Below are 27,775 nucleotides of genomic sequence, written 5' to 3' on the forward strand. Positions count from 1 at the left end.
TGTATACCAATCGTGAAACATTGTACGTATGTGTTGGAGAGATCACAACCAAACACAATACACAAAAACGTATATCAAGTAATGATCCTGGTTCAAGACAACGTTCGTCAATTCGTTCCTAATTAAGTATCACTACAAGAAAAGAGATACAGAATCCAAATACAATTATTTTCTGCATTTACTGGTTCCTACACATCATCATTATACATATTACAGATGTAAAAAATACAAATCCCTCCACTACAAAGAACAAACAAGAAATGACTTTTAAAGTGCAGTAATCACTTAAATACAGTACCTCTGAAAGCTAACTTGCCGGCAATCATCCAGCAATTTTAGAAAGCCCATTTTCTCGAAGGAGTTGACTGTTTTTTCAAAGGTACAGATAAGCCAACTTCTTTGCATTGCTCTTCATCTGGTTGTGTACTAAAGAATGCAGTTCCCATAAAATGAACTGCGGCAGATGCATCTTCGAGACCCCTCCTCAAGTTCATAGATGTTGACATGAAAAGCTTTGAGGGTGTTTTTGTCAATTTCTTTGATGGCAAGTTGTTGAGCTGTGCAGCCTTCAGGAATCGTTCCGTGGCAGCCTCCCAGGAGAGCTCATGCCTTTGAGCATCAGTTTGTGGGGCAGGTTGATCTTGCAACGCCTTGAGTGTTTCCCTAACGAACCCCACCCCTTCATCATATGTTCGACAATTTGGAAACTGCTTGAAGAAATCATTTGAGGGATGATTGGCGCATATAACTATTTTGCCCATTGCCAAAGCTTCAGCTGTGGTTGTGCAAACTACATCTGTGGTGCTAGGATTCAAAAACACCTTATAGCTATAGGAAGAAAAAAATATAAAAGTCAACCTTGAACAACATTTTAATCAATCAACGGCAGATGATAATTTTTTAAAATAAAATGATCAAACTATTTGTCGCACAATAATTAGCTCGCGCGATAACTCAACCAGATGTGTAAAATAGGTACAAATATCATACCAAAGCAGCAATGCTACAAACTTACTCATGAAATAAAGGATCGCCGTGATCACACCCAGGATGAACCCTGACGGGTATTTCCAAATTTTTAGCAGCCTCCTGAACTTGATCAGAGTCCTCCCCGCTGCCATATAAATCAACCTCAAGTCCAGTTAGCTCCGTTTGGTGATCACGAAGAAGTTTAAGTAGCTCCTTGTAGCCTTTGCTCCACACCATCTTACCGATGTAGTAAACGCCTTTAGTGAAGGCGTGGTCTCTGTTATGTAGCTGCTCTCCCATTTTCATGCCAATATCAAGAAATCTCGGATTTACTCCATGGACATTGCAGACTACAGACCTCGGAAGTTCTTGGGTGGCTGCTGATAATCTTATTACCTTACAATTATAGGAAGCCACTATGTCAGAATCTATCAATCAAGCAATTGATTTGCTGGCACAAAAAAGAGACGTCTGTAATGCGAGAAATTCTTATTTGAAGTGACTAAAAGGTAAAAGAAGGCAGATAGTTCTCGCAATAAATCAGCGACAGAAATAGACTGTTGCCTAGAAGCATACCCTGTGACAATATATGTTCACAACCCAACTGTTCATGTATTTTAGAAAAAAAGCTTGCAGTTGCCCATTCTTCTCTCTCCTCACATATTCCAGATAATTAGTGTGAACAATCCCAACAACCCAGCGAAATTTTGTTTTCCACCTTTTCCCATGATGATACCATGTGAGATGCTCAGGTTCTTCAAGGACGGCAACATCTGCCTCTTCATCAGGGATTACTTCAGTAATGTCCCCCAAAGCAAGAATACTACGTTTATGTAGAGAAAACTGCAGTCAAGAACGAGAGCACATGAAATATGATCAGATTGGGTTTGATTTACCATGGTGAATTCAGATTTAAAAATTGAATAGTATGAATTCGCCCTTTGCACATAAATTCGCCCTTTGCACAGAGGCATCAAATATTATATGAAAATATGGCTGGACTGATCAGAACATATCAACAGAACTAAATTAGGCTGCCAATGGACTAATAGCAAATTCCTTCATCAAATAAGGATCTGGATATATAGTAGACAAATAAAGGTTTGAATAGTATGAATTCGCACTTTGCACATGAATTCGCCCTTTGCACAGAGGCATCAAAGATTATATGAAAATATGGCTGGACTGAGCAGAACATATCAACAGATCTAAATTAGGCTGCCAATGGACTAATAGCAAACGCCTTCATCAAATAAGGATCTGAATATATTGTAGACAAATAAAGGTTTGAATAGTATGAATTCACACTTTGCACATGAATTCGCCCTTTGCACAGAGGCATCAACGATTATATGAAAATATGGCTGGACTGAGCATAACATATCAACAGAACTAAATTAGGCTGCCAATGTACTAATAGCAAACGACTTCATCAAATAAGGTTCTGAATATATTGTAGACAAATAAAGGTTTGAATAGTATGAATTCGCACTTTGCACAGAGGCATCAATGATTTATGAAAATATGGCTGGACTGAGCAGAACATATCAACAGAACTAAATTAGGCTGCCAATGGACTAATAGCAAATTCCTTCATCAAATAAGGATCTGGATATATAGTAGACAAATAAAGGTTTGAATAGTATGAATTCGCACTTTGCACATGAATCCGCACTTTGCACAGAGGCATCCAAGATTATATGAAAATATGGCTGGACTGAGCAGAACATATCAACAGAACTAAATTAGGCTGCCAATGGACTAATATCAAACGCCTTCATCAAATAAGGATCTGAATATATTGTAGACAAATAAGGTAAAAATATTCTTCATATGCTTATTTCTCTCTCAACATGCCCAACATGTCAAACTACTCGGAGAGCTTTCTCTGACTATCATAACTAGTATATAGTAGCCATTGATCACGTATGACAATGGGCCTCAGACTCTTCAAAAACATTTGAAACAGAGCAAAATATATAGATGATTTATGGGAGTGTAAGAAAACTTTTATAAACCATAACAGGTTACCAAACTTTGAATGGACCTCGAGGAGCTAACACTTTAACAGAATATACATGGATGCTCAATCTAATTTCATGAATAGACTTACTCTCCCGGGATAGAAACGTATCGAAAAACTGGATACCAATCCAGATCTTTCTTCCAGCCACTGGCGAACATAGGCTTCCTGTTCCGATGGAGAACTAAATGAAATATTGTTCGGATAGACGCGCTCTTGGTCCTTTAATTTCAACCAAGGAATCACCAAAGTAACTTTTCGCTCCTCATTTTTCGCGAGATAGGCTGCACGGAAGAGAGGGTTGACAGCAGTTCCAGTTAGCCATGGAAGGCTAGCTGTAGTAAATATCACTATATGTTGCTTCTTATCCATACACTCATGAGATTAAACGCCAATGGCTTCTTCAGAGATACATCATGAACAATAGCTAACACCAAGAGCATAACAAGAAACGCCTTGTCTGCAATAACAAAATAAATTTGAGATTTTGTTATCAAGATTCGATCGCCCTAGGCTGGATATCGAAGCAGTAAATTAAAATGTCAACTTTGATCGAACAAAGAGATTTGAGACTGGAACACATAATTCCACTACCATAATTATCAACCAATATTCTTCTCAAGAAATTAGCTAATTAGTGGCGAAATAATCCCATCCAATGCCTCCAACCCAATAATCATGAAATGAAAATCCCACGTAAATGGCAGAAATTAAATAACCAAACAGTTAAAAAATCGAATGACGAGATATTCTGCTGGCCAACGTACAGATTGAGCAAAACAACTGTGAAAACGTAGCAAAAACATTATTGCGCTTCACCTGGATATCGTAAACAAGCAGCGCAGGAATTGTGGAACCCAAAAGACAGACTTTCCTTAACACGCACAACAATTACCAGCTGCGAAGATTTGGGCGAACAAAATACGAATCAAGGTGATGATCTGGGGATTAAAATGCTCCAATAAATCACGTAGGGAAAAAAAATAAATAGCGAAAATGAGCTGATGAAGAGGAAGATTCGAAAAATATGTTAAAAAAAGAGGTTAGAATCACATGAATTCATGCTCGTCGTAGTTCTCACGCGCCGCGTGGTTTGTTTGCTTGCTGTTACAGTGAAGCCTGTGATTGGCCGGATGATAAGGGCGTGTTTGTTTCAAACATATTCCTTATTGAGAAATCCTATTTATTAAAATTTATAAAATCGAGTTTAAAACGAAAATATATGGTTTAAAAAATTGATGAAGAATTATATATTTTTAAAATGTTTGATAAATAGTGGAATATTTATAGAATTATTTTTTAAAAATTAAATAGAATTAGTAATTTCATTATATTAGAACAAATGAATGGGAATCATCTTATGTGACAAATGAATATGGATTATCATCATGTTCAATCTTACATAGAATTAAACTTCTTCTTACTCCAAAAAATGGATTAAGTTGGGTTATGATGAGATAGAACTCATTTGGAAGTTGGGGTATAAGAGGGTCAAATGGATTAAGTCGAGGAGATTGTCAAGCACTAAACCTGATAGATAAGCGTCACAATCTCATTTTCAGATATCGAGAATTTAAAAAGCAACATATATAAATAGAACAAAATATGACAGCGGATTACATGCCCTACGAAGATATGAAGAACGACAAATGATCGTGAACCTGTGATTCTCCTCCAGCTGGACTATGAGTGATCGTAGAAGATGATATGATTGATACCACAGATAAAATAAAATTCTTTTAAACAATTTGTCAATAAATTGAGTTTGGGGAATTTTTGGCCAAAATTTTCTCAAAATCTTAGGGTATATTTTTTGAGAAAACTAAGAAGCAAAGTATCTCCTGATAGATTTTCCATTTCAAATTAAATCATATTTAAACTACATTATAAAATTCAAGAAAACAGCACAACCATGCCTACGTGTTGGTTCAATCGAACATTTGCGAACCTAACTTGATTCTAAAACGCTGAGTTGTAGCGAGTTTCATATATATTAATATATATGAAATCATTTTAAAAGTATATAATTTGTTGAGTAGTCATTTTATGCCAAAGTTTGTCATTCATTTAATAAAATGCTTTTCTCCAAATCGTCATCGAGCAAAGAAAAAAGTCGAGACCAACCAACAACTTCTCGGGTGAACCATTGCCTTACAAGACTTGATCATTGTATTTTCCCTAGCTAAAGTAATTTTTAAACTACTACTCAGTACACACCGAAACATAACAACTACGAGTTTCACGTCATAAAAAAATGTTGAGACATATAAGTTTTGTTTGAAATCAATCATTCATTGCACAACCGTATACTCGTGTATCTATAATTTTTCAACTTGCAATTATTTTATTTCACAATTTCATCAATCCATTTATTTCGTACAACATCCAATTTTCATACTAGTTAAATCAATTGCATGTAAAATTCACGCTCTTAGGTGAGATTCACGTTCAGTAATCATAACTCTGGCTCAAGAACCACGAGTTTCATATGATAAGATCAAACACGATTTTTATACATATGGAACATATATTATATATATTTTCTCCCTTGCCATAAATAATATTGAATCCAGAAAAGATCGAGGGACTAAAATGGTTTATTACATTTTTGAAAACAATTTGGAAAAAATTGGCAGTGGTCCATTGTTTGTGCAAAAAATTAAAAAAAGATGGGATATATAAACGAGGTTGGACGAGTGTTTTACATTGGTAGATAAATGACACAATCAGATCAATGTTTAGTGCGTTATTAAAAGTAGTCTTTTTATGGGTTATTTGCTTTCATTTTTTCTATATTTTATGCATTTGACATTTACATATTTTTTTTTTAAAAAAAATATGTTATTATTATTTTTAATTATTATTGTTTTCTGGTGGATTTTTGCCTTGTTTTTGCAAATCTTCACCATACATTTTATTTTTGAAAAAAAAAATTAAATTAATTTTAAACAAAAACCCGAGGTGAATGTCAAATACATGAAGTTTATGAGAGATAGAATGCAAATTACCCATTTTTTAAAATAATTACTATTGTTAAAAAATAAATTTTATAATTTTCGTATATTTAATACAAGTTCTTTAGAATTTTTTACATAAGTTTAATTTTTTATGCAAAAAAAGGGGTTAAAATAGAAATTGAGGTATTTTGAAGATTCTAAAAAATTACACTAAGACAATGTTTTGTCTCTATTATGACTCAAATGTCATATATAATATAGATAAGAGAAATTTGGCCTCTCAAAAAACGAAGAGAAATTTGCATTTTTGGTATGTGTTGGGTGCAATAATTATCTATGCTTGGTAGAACGATCGAACCGTATTGCTTGTGCTGCTGTGCAGTTTAAAAGATTTGAGTTGCACTATTACCACCAGCTATAGCTTTTGGTAAAGCAGCAAGCGCTCGGTCCTACAATTGGTATCAGAGCCAAGGTCACGGGTTCGATTCCCATTGATTGCATAAAGTGCAATTATTGAGAGGGAGATTGTTGGATGCAATAATTGTCTCTGCTTGGTAGAGTAATTAAACCGTGATGCTTGTGCTGCTGTGCAGTTTAAAAGATTTGAGTTGTACCATTAACATCAGCTATAGNTTTTTTTTTTTTTTTGAAAATTATGATAATTTTTCTGATGTGGCAATAATGTTATAATATTATACATATCATAAACTATATTTAAATATGACTAAATTTGTTAAATTTCTAATTATTTTAAACTTTAGACTTGGCTCGTGGATGTGAAAATGAATGAAGAGTAATATAAAGATGTTAAATCAATATTCATAGATAAGATAATAATGTATAACAGTACTACCACTCTTTGTAGAACTTGACCAAATTCACGAGATAAAGCAACAAAAATGAGTAATCAATCAATATTAATTTATCTTTTATATCAAGATATCATAAGAAAAAAATAAATTAATCAAGCATCATCCCTCCTCTCCTAATGGATTATTTGAACAACAAAATGTGGATAATAATATTTACAGGTTGAATTTCTGTCACAATCTTAATCATGCATGTCAAACACATGATAAAGATTATTAAGGAAGAGATTAAAAAACAATTATACCATATCATGTATGTTTTTCCTGAAATTTTGGAGCGTATGTATGCAGGGATGACTGGGATAGATGTAGAGGGACTATTCGACAGCTCGTAGAGAAAAACATGGCTTCCGTTTTCTCCCAGGGAGAGGTAATTGTTTATACACAAATTTATGCATTGAATGAGGCTAATTTAAGTTTGTGTCATACTATAGTTAGTTAAAAGGAAAATTGTATTTTATTGTTTTTTATTTTATCTCTCTGCGATTTTTGTTTGACAATTTGTCTTTTATTTTGCAAATTTAGTCTTTTTTCTCATGGAAGTGCTTACGACGCTAAACACGTCGGTGCTATGTAAATGTCACATCAACATGCTATATCAACACCATGTGGTAAAAATTACAAGTAAAATTGTTAAATTTGATAACATAGATGATCAAAATCGCTTAGAGCCGGATATTAAGAACCAAAATTATAATTTTCCCATTAGTTATGTATCATGAAATGTAAATGAGATTTGTTGATGTGATACAGACAGAACCAGTGGAGCTGAAAAATGGAAAATTTATGGAGAGTTTGGGGGATGCAAAAGATTGCATTCAAACCAACTATTATGGTGCAAAAAGGATGACAGAAGCACTCATTCCCCTCATACAACTTTCTCATTCATGACCAAGAATTGCCAACGTGACTTCCATTTTGGGGAATTTGAGGGTAAAGATCACTTCATTCTAATTACAGATCATTCTTGATTACATGGCCTGACTATCAGACCATCCTCTTCATTTAAAATTCTGCTCAAATCAATACTGATTTCATATATTTTTTTATTGATATTAAAGCTCTTGCCCAGCGAATGGGCTAAAGGGATGCTGAGCAATGCAGAAACCCTCGCAGAAGAGAAAATAGAACAAGTAATCGAAGACTTCATCAAGAATTTCGAAGAGGCTTAGCTGCAAACAAAGCGATGGCCTACTCAAGTTGCAGCATACAAAATTTCGAAAGCTTTGTTGTCTGCATACACAAGAATAATGGCTAAAAAAACCCAACTTTCTGCATCAACTGTGTTTGTCCTGGTTTTGTTGGAACGTATATGACTTGCAATATTTGTTCTTCATCTGTCGAAGAATGAGCCGAGGGTCCGGTTATAAAGCTAGCATTGTCGGCAGATGGGAGGAGGTATTATCATGTTTTATCCATGTCAATCATGTTGTTTATAGACTAAAATTTTAATTCAATAAAAAAATTTTTCGTAACCTTATGATAGAATCAAAATATATTTTCTCTTTTGACTCCTGTGAGTAAATTAAGAAAAATATATTTTTAGTATTTTAATCTAATTAGTTATATAAATATAACAAAAATCAATGTGAGATGAAATTTATTGATATACATTATGAGATCCAAACACACTTAATGCATAATTTTTAATAATTAAGGATGATGTGGCTATTTCTCAGTTATTTAAAATTATACGGTTGAACAAAATTTTACATTTACTTAATGTTTTATATAATAATTATTTAGTAACACGATCGACATTTTTCAAGAGTATTCACATAAAAGATAGGCAGGGCTATGATAAATACCTAACTCCTAGACAGATCAATGTGAGAGACAAATGACAAGTCGAAGCAGTTTAAATCGATCTATGAATAATTTTCTCAGATTATGTTTTTTTATGTTATATTATAATTATTATTTAACTTAATTATTCACTTTTATGTGAATCCAAAACCTTTTATTAAACTACTTTACATTCACATTTTACTTTATATGTTTATTTAAAATTATAAACAACTTTATATAACTTAATATGAATATAATGTGAATTTTAATGTTATGAAATCTCATATTAAAAACATAAGCAATGTTTATTATTTTAATTTCAGTACATTAATATTATTCCACTTAATATTGTAAGTATATATATAAACAATAAATTATACACAAAAAACAGAATAAATATTTTTATGCACAATTAAGTTATACAGAAACCTAAGAACTACTTTTAATTTGTACGAATTATTNGCACAATTAAGTTATACAGAAACCTAAGAACTACTTTTAATTTGTAGGAATTATTTAATCAAATATTATATGTATATTGAATTATATATATGACGTTATAACATATTTATTAATTAATTAATTTCAAATACTAAGTGGGCCTAATTTTAAATTCAACGCACTACACGTTATTTTATGAGAATGATTGAATGCGAGCTATCTCCTTTAGCTTTCGAATTCAATTACCGATCACCATCCCAAATAATTGATTGCAAACTTTCAAGTATTCTTCTTTATCCTCTCAATATCATAAAACAATTGCACTCATTTATGCTTTTACTTTTATTTGCTTATTTCATATCAAAATTTAGAAACAAATCTACAATTTTCAAGATTTCAAACAAGAACTTCAATGTGAAACATATTATACGCAGAAGAAATTTTCAGGTAAACTTTTTAATATTATTTTATCCGATCTTCAAGCTTTAAGTTTCAAGTTTCTTACACAAAACTTCCATAAATAATTTTTTCTCCAAAAGTTCACGATATCCGATTTTCAGAAAATGAAAACAAAATTTTTTAAAGTAAATGTATCTCGACTCTGATACCAAACGCTAGAATTTCTTAACAAAATTATGTTTCTACACATTTATGAATATGATAAACAATATAGAGAAGCAGATCGAGTGTTATTTTCAGCCATCGAATAATTTGTAAGTATTTTGTTTTTCTCTGATTGAAACTTTCTAAACACTCCAGCTCTCATCGTAAATGGTGTATTTTTGTTCTTATGAGATGTGTATTTAGATATCTCAATCACCACTATTTATAGGCATTTCTCATAACATCAATGAGTTGATCGGAAGCTCGATAGTCAAAAGAAGAGACACATGTGTGTCTCAATTTTCTAAAGTTGAGGTGACACATTTACCGTTTGTAAAAATTATAGATAGCTGTCGTCATTTTAACACGTTTATTATTTTTTTGATATGAAACATTTTTCCTTACATTACCTTCCCTTCACGTCTTTCTAAATGAGCACAAGTTGTGCATATATGTATATATACACACACATTAAAGTTTTTTGGTGCTAAATAATTTATGCGATTTTTTTTGGATATTATATTAAAATTAAAAGTTCTAGAATGAATTTGTATAAGATTTTTAATATTCGGTTAGAATAAATATTTAAATATAATAATTTTAATGATTTTTAAATCTTTATTTTTTATAATAACTTTTTTTTTATTACAACTCACGCGCGGGGGGATCGAACTCGGGGAAACAAGCTATTCTGGCAGGGGGTGAGACCATTGGGCTACAAGCCCGATCTCTTATAATAACTTTTTATGTCATGTCATCATTTAAATAATTTTAAAAGGTTTTGGAAGGTAAATGTCATGCACTACCAAGTGGATCACATATTCACATTCGTAATTTCAGACCGCAACTTAGGGTTTTTTTAACAGAATATAGTTTTTTTAATTTTTTTTATTTGAAATTAGTATTTTTAAATAATTTATCAAATTGTGGCAAAAATAAATTAAAATTTTTTTAAAAACAAAATATACACTGCCCCGTCCTGCAATAGACGCGACAGCAAAATGCAAAATTAAAATAATTTTTTGTTTCCGCCTCTTGCACAGGCGAGAGAGTGCAAATATGAATATATATTTATATTCACTTATTATACCTGGTTATAGATGGATCAAACAAAAGCCTTAATTAAGCAATCATCTGGGTCGACTTGGTGGTTGGATCATGTTTGGTCTTTACTTAAAAACCAAGAGAAGTTCAAGCCATCACGCGCTGTTTTACCTAATTTCATACCAAACCACGGGAATATCGACTCATCATAGTCCGACTATTCTCCCACACAGAATCACCAACGCCCAATTCTCCAAGGTTATTTGGGTTTGCTATAAATCTGGATGAAGATAATCTATCAGGAGAGAATTCTCAACGTCCAATTGACATAAAAAAGGCCAAATCCAAAAGAAAAGCCAATGAAGAACACTTGAAGGACCTATCCACAATGGCCAAATGTAGTGAGAAAATGGTGGTTGTGATGGAGAATGCTTGAGGTCCATCGACAACAGCTCATTGATGTTGAGAAAAAAAGGAATACGATAATGACTTTTAAGGAAGAAAATAAAATACTAATGATGAACCCCATGTGCGTTGATAAATCAGTCCGTGCATATTTGGTTAAAGAGCAACAAAAAATTTGGCAGAAAAGAATGGCAACGGGGAATGGCTCCGACAGCACTTCTACGCCTTTTGGACAGTTCTTCAGAGGAACTTCACCATCAGGGTCCGACCTTCCACCGTACTAGTGTATTGTTATGTTTGCAATTACCAAAAATCGGCGTTTAACTTTATTGTTGTGTGTGTGTGTGTTTTAAATTGTTGGTGATGTCTTTTAATTGTTTGTGATGTTGTTTAGTATTGTCTATTGTTTATCATATAAAAAAATCGCATGTTTATCAAGTTAAATAAATTAAATAGACAATAAGTGTTTCTAATAAATTATGTTATTAATTTTTATGATCATTATCTTGTTTATTATTTCCATTTCATGATTATTATAAACAATATACTTATAATTAATTCACGAAAATAATAAAACAATTAAAATAAATTAACTAAGTATAAAAATTATTTAACATTAAAATTAATTAATTTGAAATATAATAATATAAAATAGAGCAAAACAAATACATAAAAATACAAAAAGACTATTTTGCGATTGTTATGATGACATTTCAGTAATTTGGTGGAATAATCTCCAAAATAAAGATTGTATTTGGAGTTGGGTTGGAGCACCAACCCATACTCTATTTTAGAGATTTCTTCCGAAAATGGGTCAGGAGAGAATCATGTTTAGAAGTGAGAACAATTTAAATATTTTACGTCCAACTCATCGATCGTTGAACTTTCCGCCTAGTGACAACACATGGAAATTGCAAAATAATCAATAATTTACGCACAATAATTTTTTAATAGAATAAGATAAAAATTGTCACACGCAATTAGAATAAGGTCAAATATTGCTGTTTTAGCTGTACTTAGTGATGCCTTAGTTTTGTTTTTAGTTCTTTTAAAAAAAAATATTATTAATCATTTATATATATAACGAAACCTAGCTCCCTCGATATCTCCGTATCATTTGCAAATGGCTGAGCCAATCCGAAACCTCTCGACAAATAGGTACCGATTTCTTTTTAAAATGTTTCTTTCTTTATTTCCTGGACATTTCACCATAAATTTTATGATAAATTTCTTTATTCGAATCGCATATGTATAATATTACTAGACTAATTAAGACATGTATTAATGGGTACGATGTACCGTTTCAATATCATAGTTATATTCAAACTTGGACATATTTGGATTATTATTTATAGATATGCAGTGGTGACGGGTGGAAATAAAGGGATTGGGTTTGAAATATGCAAACAATTAGCTGCAAGAGGAATACATGTGATATTGACATCAAGGGATATGAAGAGAGGCATCGAAGCTAAAGAAAAGCTCGATGCGCAGTTTGGTCTTTCCAATAATGTTGTCTTGCATCAGCTTGATGTTCTTGACCCTGCTAGCATTGCCTCCCTTGTTGATTTCATCACCACAAACCATGGAAAGCTTGATATTTTGGTATTACTTCGATCTTCCAACAATAAATAATTTTGTTTGGGGTTTTCTGAATTTTATATGAGTTTTCAAGTTAATTTATAGATAGATATTTGATAGAATAAATCAATAGTTTTAAATAAAATCAGCATTATTATTAATTTTAGATAAATGACTTTATTTTTTAGGCAATAAAAAGTTCGAAGATGAATTTCATGTACTATATGGATTATCTATGGTTTTTTTTTTTCCCACAAAATCTACACCGAAATAGAATTAGTGGTTGAAGTGGTTTTAGAATATTTTGAGAAATTCTTAAATTTATTTTGTTTGTCTGTTGATGTATACAACTCTGGTTTGGTGGTGTGCATGTGTTTCTTGAAAATTTTGGAGTATATATATGCAGGTGAATAATGCAGGTACTGCTGGGATATGTATAGAGGGAGACCCTCTAGTTATTTCAGAGCTCGTAGACGGAAACATTGCTTCCGTTTTCTCCGACCGCGAGGTGATTGGTTGCAGGACGATACAAAGTTTGTGTGTATAGTTAGTTGGATATGTTTCTTGAAATGTAAATGAGATTTGTTGATGTCATACAGGCAGAACCAGTGGAGCTGAAAAATGGAAAATTTATTGAGAGTTTGGAGGATGCAAAAGATTGCATTCAAACCAATTATTATGGTGCAAAAAGGATGACAGAAGCACTTATTCCCCTCCTACAACTCTCTCATTCACCAAGAATTGTCAATGTGTCTTCCATTTTGGGGAATCTGAAGGTGAACACGCAGCACTTGATCATCACTCTAATCACTAATCATTCGGATCGAAACAATTACGAAAAGCCAAAAATATGACCTTCAGTATTTGTGCTTCGGCTGTGTCTCAATTATGATATCCAAACACAAACTGATATTCAAATAAGTGTCTAACTTCGTTTTCCAAATTGATATTGACTATATATTTTCATTGATATTTAAGCTCTTACCCAATGAATGGGCTAAAGGGATACTAAGCAATGCAGAAACCCTCACAGAAGAGAAACTAGACCAAGTAATAGAAGAATTCCTCAAGAATTTCGAAGAGGGTTCGCTGCAAACAAATCGATGGCCTACTCAAGTTGCAGCGTACAAGATTTCGAAAGCATCCTTGTCTGCATACACGAGAATCATGGCTAAAAAATATCCAACTTTCTGCATCAACTGTGCTTGTCCTGGTTTTGTTCAAACACATATGACTTGCAATCAGGGTCCTTTATCTGTTGAAGAAGGAGCTGAAGGTCCGGTAAACCTAGCGTTGTTGCCGGATGGAGGGCAGTCGGGATTGTTCTTTTATCAGAAGGAGGTGTCGTTCTTTTAGTACAAGCGAGTTGCCATGCTTGTGATTTGCACCGATTCTTGATCGTAAAAGTTTCAAGCGAAGTAACAGTCTCGCTGGACACTGCATATTTCGTGTTTCTGTTTCTTGTTTTTGCTTTTGGATTAAAAGCTTCTCATTTTTCTCATTTTCAAGAAATAAATGTCACGTGTTCCACGATATTTTATTTTTCTTTCATTCTAAGAGGACCAGATAAATTTTTGAAATCCTAAACTTTCAGGACCATCGAATTGGAACGAAGAAAACAGCAACATTCTTTGTGGGAAAAAATTACGGGGTTTAATTTTAAAGTGGATAACACAAAAACATTCGTTTTCCACAACTGTTCAGGGTTATTTTAAGGAAACAGAAACTACTTTGTGATGAATTATTTGGATAAAGCAACACTAAGGACTGAAACGATCAGAGTCTTTTCATGAACTTTTCAAAAAAATATTTGATTTGAATTCGAATTTATAGAATTGGAACCAAACTCAAACATGTTCGAACTTTTTTCAAGACGAACTCAAGCCAAATTATGTTATTCGATAGTCCGTGAATCATTCACAAACTTTAATATTTTATTAATATAATATAAATACATGTAAAATAAATATATTTAAAGTCTTTCAAATATTTATTTTCGAGCAATAGTTCGAATAACTTGCGAATATGTTCGAATCTTTCGAGATGAGCCTTGATTCGAATCCTTTGAATCGAGCTCAATCTCGAATATATCTATTTCCAGCCGAATTCGAACATTAAATTTTTCCGCAATGATTGGTTTAGAAACCACAATATACTAAAATAATAGGGGGTATACATATTTTTCCTATCATAATATACTAAAGATCCGATGTTGGAGTTAAAACCCCATGCTTGGAAACGCATTCTCATATTATTGACGTGCTGCTGCATAGGCCAATTTCATCAAGATTTTTGCACTTCAGGCTATGTCGTTCTTTCCTCTTTTTCGTATTTTCCTTATCCATCTTTCACGGTTGTATAAAGAATCTTCACCTAAAATCCAAACCTGGATGTTATGTTTCAGCCATGGATTTCACCATGTATGCACTGTCAAACTCAGCAAGCTGCTTTAGAACAGGTGCGGCCTACCGATAGATCGTCTTCTGAACAATAAGCATAGCCAGTATTGATATCCATGATAAAAGGGATGAAGAACGAGACACCAGTAGTTAATCCACTCGACCAGGTTGTCAGTTTGTTGGTCGTTTTGCAAGTTTTTCATGGTTGACACCAAATTCCCTTCTTCAATTAAACACTGCAACGCTATAGCAGGGGGTTTGGCGAACCCCTATCTATTACCAATTCTTTGTTCCTCCAGTTTCACAGTTAGTTTCGGACCATAGAGTGCTCCAGTTCTTGATAGCATTGGCAGATCTGGTCCCATTTTGGAAATATTTATTAGCTCTCTTGGCTGAGCTAAGTGTATTTGAGAGAAGCATTGCTATGGTCATCGGTCCAACTCCACCAGGGACTGGGGTGATAGCTGAAGCAATTTTGCTTGCTTCCTCGAAACAGACATCTCCAACCATTCGATAGCCTCGTGGGCTACTATTATCCTACCATGTTTGAAGGTACAACATCTTTTACTACTGAACTACATGTGAAAGCAGGATAGATAAAAAGAAGACCTGCAAAAAGGTTTCTAACCTCAACGGGATTAATTCCAACATCAATGACAACCGCACCATGCTTGATCCAACTACCTCTAACCATGTGTGGCTGACCCACGGCTGAGATTAAAATATCAGCTTCTCTAGTCACCTCCCCGGGATTTTTTGTTCCTGGCTGAATGACAGTGACTGTGGCATATTCCCTCTACCAGAACAAGTAATATATTTGGGTATCACTATCAAGTTGCATCTACAGAAATATTGTATAGTGTTTAATGAATAAAGAAAGTACATACTTGCAAAAGAAGAGCAGCAGGCAATCCCACTATATTACTCCTGCCAATTACAACAGCCCTCTTTCCCTCGATAGAAACCCCATATCTATGCAATAACTCTATGCATCCTTTGGGTGTACATGGAACAAATAAAGGTTCTCTATCTACCATGGCTAAAAGACCAATGTTCAGCGGGTTGAGTCCATCCACATCCTTTTCAATGTGAACAGCATTTAAGATATTCTGCTCATTCATATGCTGGAGACACACATTATGATGTTAAGTACAATAACAGAACAGAAAACTCATTTGAATGAGCGCAAATATCCATGCTCGATGAGAAGGTGAATTATAATAAAATAGATAAATTTGTTATTAAAGCTAGCACTCCAGAAATTAAACCACCATGTATAAACCAAATATCAAAGACAAATGGTTAGAGAAGATTTGCATCAAGCTAATTAGAGATTCAAAGCATGGTGTCTTTTAATTTCTTAGACAACAGCAAGCAGACATAAATACAAAATATGAGGCAGATATAATATAGGACTCTAAGGCTTATTTAGTAGGCGTCTAAAAGAAATTTAGGCATGCTTGCTCGTAATCAATGTCACTATCCTGAAAATTTCACAAAAAAGGGTTTTGGGATTTGTTTAGAGTTTAAAATACAGTCACATTCTTGTATCACATCTCACAAGAATTCCACAAAGAACAAAGGACGCTTGGTTTTAGAGGCTTACAGAAGGTAAAGGCAACTGAACAAGAATGCCATTGACTAAAGGATCATCATTGAACCTTGAGATATACTTTAGGACTTCTTGTTCTGAGGAGTCTTCAGGCAAGTGCACATTATAGGAATTTATTCCTACAGCTTCGCAGGCTATCTTCCTGTTTTCTATGTAAGTTGCAGAATCTTTTCGGTCCCCAACAAGAAGGACTCCCAGTCCAGGAACAACCCCTGAATATTCCTTCATCTTTGATATTTCAGTAGCTATTTCATCTCTGATGTCTCTGGCCACTGAATTTCCGTCAATAATCTTAGCGGACCCCTCTTTGACCACTGAAGCTGCCAAAGATTTTCATTGAATCTTAGAAGTCACAACTTCACATGTTCCTAACTATTAAACAACCCCAAACAGAGTTTCTAAACGACATAAGGCGTCTTAATAGGCTCAAGGCACTGAGAGATGTGGTGATTACACCCAAACGCGTGTCAAAGCCAACCCTTTGATGAAGCATGCCTCTTGGTTATGAAGCACGAGATTCAGTGCGCTTTAGAGGCTCAATATACCCTTCGAGGCAGTTCTAAATTCAGGGAAGGTGATGTGCAAGGAAACATCATATTAAAACTTAATGAATTTGCGCAAAAAAAATTTTCTGTTCAGATTATAATATTTTGTCTCTCAAGGACCTCACAAGTCAATGCTCTTTGCATCCAGGCTCTGCGACATACTGCCCATTTGTGCCTCTAGCAACAGTGATCTCAAAAAAAAAAGAAAAAAATAGGAAAGAAACTAAAATCCGAGACCTAAGAAGCACTAGATATGTTTACTTCACTGTACATCTTCAGTCACTATGAACACATACTCAGTCACATTCAGAAGAGGCAGTCCGCAGTTGAGTTATTACTGAAGAAACTGACAAATTTAAGCTACATAACCAAATTAAAGATCCAACTTTTAGTAAAATCGCCCCACTTCATTTCACGCATAATCCAAGCAAACGCTTCTTCCCGATCGACATAAAAATGCAAAAGTTAGATAATTGGTTGATTATCTCCCAATTCTTGATGTACACATCAACCTCTCGAGACTCGAATCCCAACATAATAGCTCGCAAATTACTAAATGATAATAACAACACGTAAAATAAATAAATAAGGAATCATAAAAATTTCCATGGATCATGAATTAGAAGTACAAAAAAGAAAAAAAGAAAAAAAGAAAAAATGAGGTACGGGCATCCGTGTTGAAAGTTCTACTTGCGGGAGCCAAAGGGCTTCGAATAGGCGCCGCGTGGACATTAGTCATAGGATAAACTCTGCGCAACCCATAACTGCACCCGTGGACGGAGGAGCGGCTGGTGGTGCTGATCATCGCGGCGGCGAAGGCCGCCTTACGACCGAGTTTTCCGTACATGACGCCGCAGCTCCACGTTTGACCTCTCGCAAGAGAATTGAATATCGATAATCACTAGCCATTAATAATAAAAACAAAAAATTGCGATTTTTATTTCTTTGAGAGAGATATATATAATTATTTTTTTGAGATTTATAAATATATATAATATTTATTAACATCTCTAAAGAGTGACATGCATTTCTGAAATGAACCATAAGCCATGATAAATTAGTTAAATAAAAGTAGATTTCACCAAATTATGAATTGCACAAAAAAGAAAATAACGTTTTACAATTAATTGAGAAATATAAAATAAATACTCAAAATTATAAATATATCTATAAAATTTGTTGACAAGTTCAATCGACAATTCTTAAGATTGTTCATGTGCCTTCTCGTGATCTGAATCAGGACCATTCTCGTCGTCTGCGTTCGACTGTTCGTGTTCATTGATTTCCACCTCGATCCCCGTGGGTTCGACCGGCTCAACGGCACTTTTCTTGTTACTGGCTGCATCGAGGACATGTTGGTAACTTCCTTTCTCCATGAAGAGTTGCTGAAAATGAACTTTGCAATATAGGATTCCATCCAAAGCAGCATATGATGAGTGCGTAAGATGACAGCCCCCATGAGCACATTTGAAACATGGCTTATGGAATGATTCTCCTTCCATGGTCACCTATTTTTTTTAGCAATCTTTTGTTATAAAGCTCTAAAAAAACGTTTTGACGAATAGTTTAAATAGTAAAATTTTTCTTTATTCATGTTATATAGATTATATGAGCCTTCAGCAAATTTTTTTTTTTTACTTAATAAATATCGTAACACACTCGTTGTTATGCAGAATTTACATGTAAAAAAATATTTGTAATGATATATAAATTTTTTAAAGAGATTTTTATAAGATTTCAAAGTTCGTCCATGTAATTTTACCTAATTATGTTTAGAAATCAGAAAATATTAAAGAGTAAGTCTCTTGTGAGACGGTCAAACAGATTTTTATCTGTGAGACGGGTCAACTCTATCGATATTCACAATAAAAAGTAATACTCTTAGCATAAAAAGTAATACTTTTTCATGGATGACCCAAATAAGAGATCTGTCTCACAAAATACGACCTGTGAGACCGTCGCACAAGAGTTTTTATGAATATTAAATTGTCAAACCTTTTCAAATGGGTACACAGTTTTGTGACAAGCTGGGCATTTGTCTTGGGTTCCACAGAACATGGCGGAGACCTTGCTTGGTGCCTTTGACTGCATGATTCAATACCATATAACAATTATTTCTCACCAATTCGCCAAAATCGTCGCCGTAAACTAATATTTCTGTATTCGAAAATCGAATATTTTTGTTTTTATTATCTACTTGTGATGATTTTATACATTAGAAGAGTAATCGAATGGAGTGTTAGGAACGAACATACCGTGGAATTGTCCTTGTCCGATTTTGCTGTGTAAATGAAGATCCATCAATGGCCCAAGAAAAAAATGTAAGTGAAAACGCAAGAAAAGTTTAAATCAAATGATAATATAAAAAATCAACAATCAGATGATATAAAACTCCTTGATGCTTAGAAAAGAGGATGCAATTCATTTACCATTTTGAAAGTTCTTGCTAAAATTTCCCGACTCCTTGAATAGTTGTTCAAAGTGAGCCTTGCAAAACAGGACTCCATCCATTGAGGAATAGTTACTCATCTGCCGTCAAGCATTGCCAGCATAAACATTACAATTTTCAATTTTCATGCCACAAATCCCAAAATAATTCATCTTTTAATGCACAAATATAATAAAATGAGAAAATTGCACCTTAACCATCAATGCAGTTTTACCTACATGGCATTCTACCCCCTAGGAAGTTTTATCAGCAATGACAAACATGATTTATTCGATCATACCCCGTAGATATTGCTATAAGCTTTCATCCAATGGTATGATACGAAACACATTTGATTTTTCACGTTGCTCAGTGCACCGCTCAACAAGAAAAATCATGTGTAACTCATTGTATATCATTGGATCAATGTCGGAAGGGTAGAGTCGAACTAGCCAACATACAAACACAGAGCAAATATATTTTGATGGGATAAACATGACATTTAAAAAAAATAATAATTTTCTTGATTTGAAGAAGCAAATATTCTGCTCGTCCTTGTATAATACAAGACAGAGTATATGACCGTGAGATAGGTTGTCGAATAGTTGAGAATATGCTATATTACCACAAGAGTGCCTTTACAATGGCTGCATTTGAAGCAAGATTTATGAAAAGTTGCACCATCTGCTGACAACAGATCGACAAAGTATACAGTCTTGTCACATGCCTTGCACTTATCCAATGTTCCTGTAAATGCTGATGCCATCTCCTTTCCTCTTCTATTCTACACTTCGTATATATTTTTCCCTCAGAAGAACAATTCTAAATAATATTCCCAACTCTTAGCCATTGGCACCCATACAAAATTAAATAATCTGCTTCGTGAAGATGAAAACAGAGAGACTTGTTAACTTTTCTTTCTGATTTTTCAATTTGGAGTGGATGGAAATTGAAGTTTGAAGGGTATTGATGACACGTGATAGGAGATCCCATTGTTGTGAAGGAATGTAAGGATTATTAAACGCTGTGAGAATCCACTTAAAGTGGAGAGAAAATAGGCTGATGATCCGACTCCGGGAAAAATACCCTTTGAAATTTACTCCATTAGCTATTTGGGGTTAAGTGCTGTAGTTTATGGTCGATTCGGATAGGCCAATTCACTTGAATCTCATTAATCTATTTTACACCAAGTATTATTAAATATTCACCCTTAAATGCATCATCGGATTGCTACCTTAAATATAATTTGAAACTTTTCCGTTCTATGCCATGACGTATTATACATTAGATCATGCGATTGCATGATATAAAATATCTGATAGGTGCCTCTTTATAATTGATATGCGTGAACGTCTTTTAATCCGTAGGCCATTATAGATAGAAAAATTGGTGCACGGGAGTATTTTCTTATCATTTATGTCGCATTTATTCACTGGTCAACGTAGATAACATTTTCAAGTGAATGTACATAAAACCTTAAGGGAATGAAATTCAAAGACAGTTGACCCAAAATATTTTGTATGGATTATTACGAGTAATTGGGTAAATAAGATCCTGAAGTAGGGGTAACGGAAATACCCCATTGAAGATACAAAGGTCGTCATCCAAATTCATGTAATCCATGCTTTATCCCACATAAAAAATTTCAAAGTAGGTTGAACTCAATCGGCTAACTGATCTATGTTTTATCTATTTCTAATAGTAAAATAAAATGAAAGATTCGTAACTCGCATGTAACATCAATATAAATCTTTTAATGATTCATGCTCGCCAGATAACTAATGTGAGTCTGAGACGCGAATTTGAAATGAAAGTGGCTAATGGCAAGCATAGAAAGGTACCCAAACGGCTTATCATGGCGGCAACACGACCTTCTGGCTTAGTATGACATCAGATGTGGTCTTTCCATGTCTATCAATTCTTCTGGAGCAATTTACGCCTCCATCCAGAATGTTACGTACCACAACGTTTAGCGAACAAACCCCTTTAACTTCGTAAATCTCCACCTTAACATTTTCATCGGCCCACTCGTCTCTTCTATCTATATCATCTTGTTCAAGAAAAGAAGATGGATTTAAAAGAGTCGAGACGACTTTTCTTACCCATGTTGGTGTCACGATAGCCTTTAGCCTCTCGACATCAGGTAGAAAATGCGGGATCAAGGAGAAGTTGAGATCATTTCCTTTGTCACCGGCCCTGCAATGAGCTACGGTGTATAGAGGAATCTTTATGCCTGATGGGGCAGCAGAGAGCTGAGGTTCTGTATATGACGACTCTTTGCTCAAATTGTCAGTGGTTCCTTTTTTGATACATAGCAAGTTTGGTTCATTGTAAGTATGCTTCTGCGTTGCACGTGATGAGATACTGGTTTTCTGATCGGTTGAGTTGAATGTGTTGTTCCTGGCCGCTCCTATTTGCCAATGGACGTGCTTACGATCTACCTGGATGACCAAAATAACGTATTTATCCAATTCTACGTTGATGATGCTGCCTAGTAAAAACATACGAGTGATCATAAAATGACAAGCTTATATGGCAAGTAAACGCAGATTTGATACATGAGGGTCCACAATCTCCCCTAAAACACCATCCAAGTGGTTAACAACAGGTACAATAAGTAATCTTCTACATCTTCGACTATGTTCAAATCAGTTATCATCATTACACGTGGCTCTACAGCTATATTAGCCTGCCGAGGAGTGTCATGGCTAATGCTTTCTTCAATGGGTTTCGTAAACTATAAAATATGTTCATCACTTTTGTTTTTAATATTTCCAAAATCACAGAGGAAACTATGAAGATTGATAATTTATGATGCATCAATTATGCTGGAACAGGTAACGCTCCATCAGGTGAGAAGTTCAAGGATGTAAAGGAGCAGATACTTCTGAAGCAGTAAAACTGAATTCAGTAGTTTCATAAAAAACAACAATGACACCACCTCTCAAAAACTAGTTAAATAGGAACACATGCAAGCCGCCAATGATGCTCACGCATAGAGAAAAGGGAGGTACCAATCCTTTTTCGAGGAAAATTTCTTTTCTGCATCCAGTGCTGCATTAAGAAAGTGAACAGTATTGTTATCAACAGAAATAGTAAATTATAAAACATATGTTTAGAAATTAATATATCAAATTCAAAGTAAAAATTAGATCGCGAGACAAGATGCAAAACGATGAAGAAACAATCAAGTAACAGCATGCCTGCAGCTTTGACTTTACGATAATCATTTCACAACAAACATTCTGCAAAAACAAACCTCCTACATCTTAGTTAATAATGACTTGGTATATATGGTATTTCAGGTTATTCATTTGATTATGAATCTGTATCACAATAAACAACCAATCAAGCATTTTTATATTAGTAAACATCTGGTAATGACGAAAGATCCAGTTCAAACCGATTTTCTGATAAAATTTGATTTGATGCAGTATCTTGAAAATGACCTGATGCCACCGCCACCCGCGGGGCCGTTGGTGTACAAAGCCGTAAACTCCTTTGTAAACTGCACTGCATGCTCCTCTTTCTCAAACACTCCATCCATCCGGAATCTAATATCTTTAATGTTCTTTGGGAATGTATCATCGATGCTCGACGCCTTCAGGCTATCCAGACCAATAATATATGAAAAAATGCTGCTGCTTATGCCAGGATATATTTCATCAATCCAAGCCCTAACCTGATGCAAAAGGTTAAATAATTATATCAGGTAGAGTTTGTATAAATCATGTCTGACTGATTAAGAACCAAATTGGAAATTAAAGTCAATATCTTTGCCTTTACAACGTGCCAGATGATAAATCCATTCACGAAGTAGCTTTGGCAGTAAAATATTAAGCCATCCTTTTGCAATAGAAGAACATGGTTATGTTAATTTCTAGGAAACTATTTACCAGAAATTCAGCAGCTTTAGCACGTTGTATAGATTCATGACCTCCATAAGATATTTCTCCCCAACCTTTCCACCCAGAATCCTGAAAACAGGATAGGAATGGCATAAGAAAGAAAAAAACAATGTTTTAATCTGCTTAAGTAGGGGACATAACCACCAAGAAAGACAATTGCTCGGAGATTGATATCCAGATTGAACAAAAGATGTTCTCAAGAACTTTTGTGACTGAGAGAAACTGCTTAAGACCTCACCCACAAAAATTGGATAACTATATAGAGTAAACGTACCGTGCCGTAAATGCCTATCTTTAATATCAAACAAACACTAAGGTACAGTACTATGTGTGTGCACGAGGAACTAGCTTGTTTATACACCTTTTATGGGAGATAGAGGGGAGATTACCTTTGATCCCAGGCACAACAACTTTTGAGGTACCGGTTCAACAGAAGGCTTCGCTCCTGAGCAGAGGACTTTGCTATTAGACAATGGTTGAAATGTAACATTTTGAATGTCTATAATCTGTTTACAGAACAAAGTGTCTATTATCATTTATTCCACCCATACGCTGGATTTTAGAAAAAATACAATAGGCAACTTAAATTACCACATCTGGAGTTATATAAGCACTGGGATCTCCAATTTCATATAGAAGCTGTTCAGCACAAGTACAAAAATTTATAACCCCACCGGTGCCTTCTGCCTTTGCTACAGATACAGTCCCATCAAAAGTAACTTCCGCAAATGGAAGAGATAAATCAAGCAAATTTTGGAAAGACATGTTTCGATATCTATCGCCTGAAACAGAACATTAACACCAATCTTTTGTCAAACAATGTTTTCTATTATCAAAAAGCTTAATGGTGCACTTGAATATTTACATCACCACATGGTTCCATAGCAAAAGATCACCTGGATGCATATAATAACCCCCGGTGAGTTGACAACCACATTCCAGCAGGTGGCCTGCCAAAGAACCTTGTGCCAGGAGCTGCAGCTCATTCCAGTTCCATCCTAATTCAAATACCTGATCAAACCGAAAAAGCATTTATCAAGTCAAAGTTTGTGAAACAAATTAGAAAAAACCCTTTTCCACTGAAGAACATTGAATATATCAAAGTATGATTTAAATCCATACCATCGGACCTAAGAATAAAGACGCATCCGCAACACGAGAAGTAATTATTACATCTGGTGTGTACCTCTCGAGGCATTCAACTAAAGGAGCTGCCCCAAGATAGACACTGACGTCCTGCATGGATCAGCATTCAGCAGCAGGAAAAAAGTGAACCAGATTTCACAGGCGCCACACAAATTGCAAGCTCACAACATCAGATATAAATGATACAACCATGCCCTTGAGAGACGCAATTAATGAGTTCCAAAATCTTACAATATCAACATATTTCAGGTGATCATCCAGGCCTGGATGCATCCAAAAGAATATAATTAACTCTAATTTTGTTTCACAGGATATTGATTTATTATCTTCTCCAGACATCGAAGAATACCTATATTCGAAACAGATGATTGATAAGCCAGGCCAACACTTATATTTATCCCCAGCTTGCTAGCAATGTTCAAAACCTCTTGCTGAGCACCATATGGATTCTCTTCTCATGGGTGAGAAAAAAAATGATAATGAATTAATACAAGCAAGAGAAGTTCAAAGCATTGAATATTATTAACATAATAATGATGAGGAAAGCCAACAGTATGGATGCTACCCATTGATGGAAAATTATGGATAGCTCCTTCTGTACTCACTTGCACCCATATTGGTAATAATGCAGACTCCTCGTTCCACAGCCAGAGGTAGAAGCAACTGCATCCACTCGGAAACTGGAAATTGACAACTTTCAGCGAATATACAGTAAAAAACAGGGTTAAGCTTTTGCTGCAATGCATCATAACAAATAACACCAGGATACCTATAGCTCCATTTGAATGACACAAAGTTCAAGATCGGTATCATAGTGTCAGGACGATCCACAACATTTTCCATTTCAAATTTGTACATTATGTTTCTGTTAACCGCCTTTATTTCCCATGAATTGTATCCCACATGCAAAATAGGTGCACAATAGCTGTATCTTGCAAATTCCAGTCTAATTTATGAGAAAATTCAAGCAAAGGCATTTTGCCATATTAGTAAGTTTTGAGTTACGCACTTCTTTTTAATATCCTTCGTCCATTTATCTCCATTCTATTAATAGTTTTCCTTCAACCGCAAATATGGTCGCTTCAACAATATCGATAAATGACAGAAAGTATAAAGCTAAAGGCAAAAACATTCCTGAAACGTTTAATGTCATAAAAATATCAGTAACCATCACGAGGAACATAAAATTACACACTTCGGGGATCGTAGCCCTCGCCACCAAGTTGCATCGTGCAGTAACGCTCGGCGAGCGTTCTCTCCGCTAAGCACTCAAGTACTAGATAGTCCAGCTCTTTCACTCTTTGGAGCAATCTCAATGCGGCAATTGGTCTATCGCCTCCAAAACCAGCTCCACATCCGATCGTAACCTTCTCTTTTCGCCTCCTCGGGGTCACTCTCTACAAGCAAACACAATAATCAAATCCAAACACAAAACTGGCGAAACGAGCTAAAACAAACGCTGGATTGTCTCATTTAGTTGGTACTAAATTTTATCGAAACTTTTCAATTATTTGGCGATTGAACAAAACTACCAGCTTAATCACACAGTCGTGAGTTTCTGGGATTGCACCGACTGATCCTTCCATTGATGCGATAACTCGAAGCTTTTTCGTGCGGGGAAAGAACTGAATTGCTAACGAACTATTGATATTAACGATAATTGCTAAGGTTGTAATTTATAATTTGTTTTTTTTAATTAAAAAAACAATTTTATTGATATAAAATATATACAATATATCAAATATTTGATTATAATTATATATATGAATTATATCGACCCAATCAAACATATGATTATTTTTACGGTCTCTAGGAATCTCATAATAACAGATGTTTTATATTACTTTTAATATATCTTAAATAACTATATCCATATATTCAAAATATCAATAATAATTAAAAACAAAAACAATAATACTAAATAAATTTTAATATTATTAAAATAATATTTTTAACGAAATTTAATTTTCAAATAATATTTTTTCATAACTTGTCCGACCGATTTTTTAATCGGATTCGATCGTTAAAACAGTTTTTTAGAATGTTTTGGACTAAATCGGACCCGTGACGGTTTTCCAGTCAAATTGTCTAGTCCGGTTAAATTTTGAAAATAATGGTGCATATATTTCACATATGTTTCATAGCGGAAAATCAATCCGGTCAAAATTTCATAAAATTGTGTTTGAATTGAATGATTCAGATTTGAAGAAATATTTGAAGGGACGATTTAAAATGATTCTACATTGAGATTAATTTTTTAATTACATTACAATGACTCAAAAAACAAGTATTTCAGTATTTGAAATGACAAAAACTTGTGTGAGACGGTCTCACGGGTTGTATTTTGTGAGACGGATCTCTTATTTGGGTCATCCATGAAAATTTTTTACTTTTTATGCTAAGAGTATTACTTTTTATGTTGAATATCGATAGGGTTGACCCGTCTCACAAATAAAGATTCGTGAAACCGTCTCACAAGAGACATACTCATTTGAAATTCATTATTAAGTAAATTTGCACAAACGAACAAATGGATTGAAACCATAACTTCAAATTCGCGATTCCAAATACAACCTAAATTCTTTCCAAATAAAAATTCCGAAAACTTTTTTCATATAAATCTATACTATTACATCATCACTTTCAAGTTGATAGAATTACGTTTTCCTATTTTATTTTTTTAAACAAAAAATGAACAACAATAATAATAATAATAATCATTTGTATAAAATAAAATAATAAAACAATATTTATAAAATAAAAGTAATAAGAAATGAATTATTAACAATAGAACTATAACACATTCATAATAATAATAATAATAATAATAAACCTGACAATAACTAAAACAACAACAATCAATAATAAACACGAACGGGCCAAAATTTTCATAATAACTAAATTAATCGAAATAAATAAAAAATGATTATTTTAATTAGTATCAAAAATAACTAAATTATAGTGAAAAGTTGAAGTTTTATTTTAAAATTTATCACAAAATTTAATCTAATAAAATCAAATTGTACTGAAAAAATCGATATCTACGAAAATTACCAA

The 27,775-nt window shown here is 34.0% G+C and overlaps 5 protein-coding genes across 9 annotated transcripts; 1 reads left to right on the forward strand and 4 right to left on the reverse strand.

The window, feature by feature from the left end:
- Positions 1-147: 147 nt before the first annotated feature.
- LOC140970702 (digalactosyldiacylglycerol synthase 2, chloroplastic-like) lies at positions 148-4,114 on the reverse strand. Its single transcript, XM_073432564.1, has 5 exons — positions 3,812-4,114; positions 3,083-3,452; positions 1,546-1,812; positions 1,016-1,365; positions 148-828 (listed from the first exon to the last, which is right to left on the reverse strand). Exons 2-5 carry the CDS (start codon positions 3,362-3,364, stop codon positions 336-338), a joined length of 1,392 nt encoding a protein of 463 aa, XP_073288665.1. The 5' UTR covers positions 3,365-3,452; positions 3,812-4,114; the 3' UTR covers positions 148-335.
- Positions 4,115-12,198: 8,084 nt separating this feature from the next.
- Positions 12,199-14,213, forward strand: LOC140970704 ((+)-neomenthol dehydrogenase-like). Its single transcript, XM_073432567.1, has 5 exons — positions 12,199-12,257; positions 12,455-12,704; positions 13,087-13,188; positions 13,280-13,456; positions 13,659-14,213. Exons 1-5 carry the CDS (start codon positions 12,223-12,225, stop codon positions 14,034-14,036), a joined length of 942 nt encoding a protein of 313 aa, XP_073288668.1. The 5' UTR covers positions 12,199-12,222; the 3' UTR covers positions 14,037-14,213.
- A 600-nt stretch (positions 14,214-14,813) lies between these two features.
- LOC140970705 (bifunctional protein FolD 4, chloroplastic-like) lies at positions 14,814-18,156 on the reverse strand. Of its 3 annotated transcripts, none has more exons than XM_073432569.1 (5): positions 17,927-18,156; positions 16,686-17,011; positions 15,967-16,203; positions 15,708-15,875; positions 14,814-15,616 (listed from the first exon to the last, which is right to left on the reverse strand). In XM_073432569.1, exons 1-5 carry the CDS (start codon positions 18,081-18,083, stop codon positions 15,356-15,358), a joined length of 1,149 nt encoding a protein of 382 aa, XP_073288670.1. In that variant the 5' UTR covers positions 18,084-18,156; the 3' UTR covers positions 14,814-15,355. The 3 variants fall into 3 exon arrangements, with proteins under 3 accessions (XP_073288670.1, XP_073288671.1, XP_073288669.1); XM_073432570.1 differs by having other exon boundaries at positions 15,967-16,158; positions 17,903-18,156; XM_073432568.1 differs by having other exon boundaries at positions 17,903-18,156.
- Positions 18,157-18,329: 173 nt separating this feature from the next.
- LOC140970709 (LIM domain-containing protein PLIM2b-like) lies at positions 18,330-20,885 on the reverse strand. The gene is made up of 5 exons (XM_073432574.1): positions 20,290-20,885; positions 19,666-19,765; positions 19,492-19,517; positions 19,232-19,321; positions 18,330-18,744 (listed from the first exon to the last, which is right to left on the reverse strand). Exons 1-5 carry the CDS (start codon positions 20,428-20,430, stop codon positions 18,439-18,441), a joined length of 663 nt encoding a protein of 220 aa, XP_073288675.1. The 5' UTR covers positions 20,431-20,885; the 3' UTR covers positions 18,330-18,438.
- Positions 20,886-21,246: 361 nt separating this feature from the next.
- LOC140970707 (uncharacterized) lies at positions 21,247-26,383 on the reverse strand. Of its 3 annotated transcripts, XM_073432571.1 has the most exons (13): positions 26,251-26,383; positions 25,914-26,115; positions 25,324-25,398; positions 25,068-25,169; positions 24,950-24,981; positions 24,695-24,808; positions 24,469-24,583; positions 24,164-24,354; positions 23,962-24,078; positions 23,561-23,641; positions 23,114-23,346; positions 22,679-22,718; positions 21,247-22,105 (listed from the first exon to the last, which is right to left on the reverse strand). In XM_073432571.1, exons 1-13 carry the CDS (start codon positions 26,302-26,304, stop codon positions 21,518-21,520), a joined length of 1,944 nt encoding a protein of 647 aa, XP_073288672.1. In that variant the 5' UTR covers positions 26,305-26,383; the 3' UTR covers positions 21,247-21,517. The 3 variants fall into 3 exon arrangements, with proteins under 3 accessions (XP_073288672.1, XP_073288673.1, XP_073288674.1); XM_073432572.1 differs by lacking the exon at positions 26,251-26,383 and having other exon boundaries at positions 25,284-25,398; positions 25,914-25,987; XM_073432573.1 differs by lacking the exons at positions 25,068-25,169; positions 26,251-26,383 and having other exon boundaries at positions 24,950-25,067; positions 25,914-25,967.
- Between the last annotated feature and the right edge of the window lie 1,392 nt (positions 26,384-27,775).

The sequence above is a fragment of the Primulina huaijiensis genome, chromosome 2 (assembly GCF_012295235.1).
Source record: "Primulina huaijiensis isolate GDHJ02 chromosome 2, ASM1229523v2, whole genome shotgun sequence".
Classification (NCBI taxonomy): Eukaryota; Viridiplantae; Streptophyta; class Magnoliopsida; order Lamiales; family Gesneriaceae; genus Primulina; species Primulina huaijiensis.

Bases quoted from the DNA above. Each gene is read 5' to 3' on its own strand.
- LOC140970704 (XM_073432567.1), top strand. From the start codon at position 12,223: ATGGCTGAGCCAATCCGAAACCTCTCGACAAATAG. The intron at 12,705-13,086 runs GTATTACTTCGA...ATATATATGCAG, and splicing joins ATGGAAAGCTTGATATTTTG to GTGAATAATGCAGGTACTGC. The intron at 13,189-13,279 runs GTGATTGGTTGC...GATGTCATACAG, and splicing joins CCGTTTTCTCCGACCGCGAG to GCAGAACCAGTGGAGCTGAA.
- LOC140970709 (XM_073432574.1), bottom strand. From the start codon at position 20,430: ATGGCATCAGCATTTACAGGAACATTGGATAAGTGCAAGGCATGTGAC. The intron at 19,766-20,289 runs GTAATATAGCAT...GCTTGACGGCAG, and splicing joins ATTGTAAAGGCACTCTTGTG to ATGAGTAACTATTCCTCAAT. The intron at 19,322-19,491 runs GTATGTTCGTTC...TGAATCATGCAG, and splicing joins CGGACAAGGACAATTCCACG to TCAAAGGCACCAAGCAAGGT.
- LOC140970707 (XM_073432571.1), bottom strand. From the start codon at position 26,304: ATGGAAGGATCAGTCGGTGCAATCCCAGAAACTCACGACTGTGTGATT. The intron at 25,170-25,323 runs GTGAGTACAGAA...ACCCATGAGAAG, and splicing joins TATTACCAATATGGGTGCAA to AGAATCCATATGGTGCTCAG. The intron at 24,809-24,949 runs GTAAGATTTTGG...TGATCCATGCAG, and splicing joins ACCTGAAATATGTTGATATT to GACGTCAGTGTCTATCTTGG.
- LOC140970705 (XM_073432568.1), bottom strand. From the start codon at position 18,083: ATGTACGGAAAACTCGGTCGTAAGGCGGCCTTCGCCGCCGCGATGATC. The intron at 17,012-17,902 runs GTACCTCATTTT...AATCTTTGGCAG, and splicing joins AACTTTCAACACGGATGCCC to CTTCAGTGGTCAAAGAGGGG. The intron at 15,876-15,966 runs GTATGTACTTTC...TTGTTCTGGTAG, and splicing joins CTGCTGCTCTTCTTTTGCAA to AGGGAATATGCCACAGTCAC.
- LOC140970702 (XM_073432564.1), bottom strand. From the start codon at position 3,364: ATGGATAAGAAGCAACATATAGTGATATTTACTACAGCTAGCCTTCCA. The intron at 1,813-3,082 runs GTAAGTCTATTC...TCTTGACTGCAG, and splicing joins TACGTTTCTATCCCGGGAGA to TTTTCTCTACATAAACGTAG. The intron at 829-1,015 runs GTAAGTTTGTAG...TTCTTCCTATAG, and splicing joins GGCGATCCTTTATTTCATGA to CTATAAGGTGTTTTTGAATC.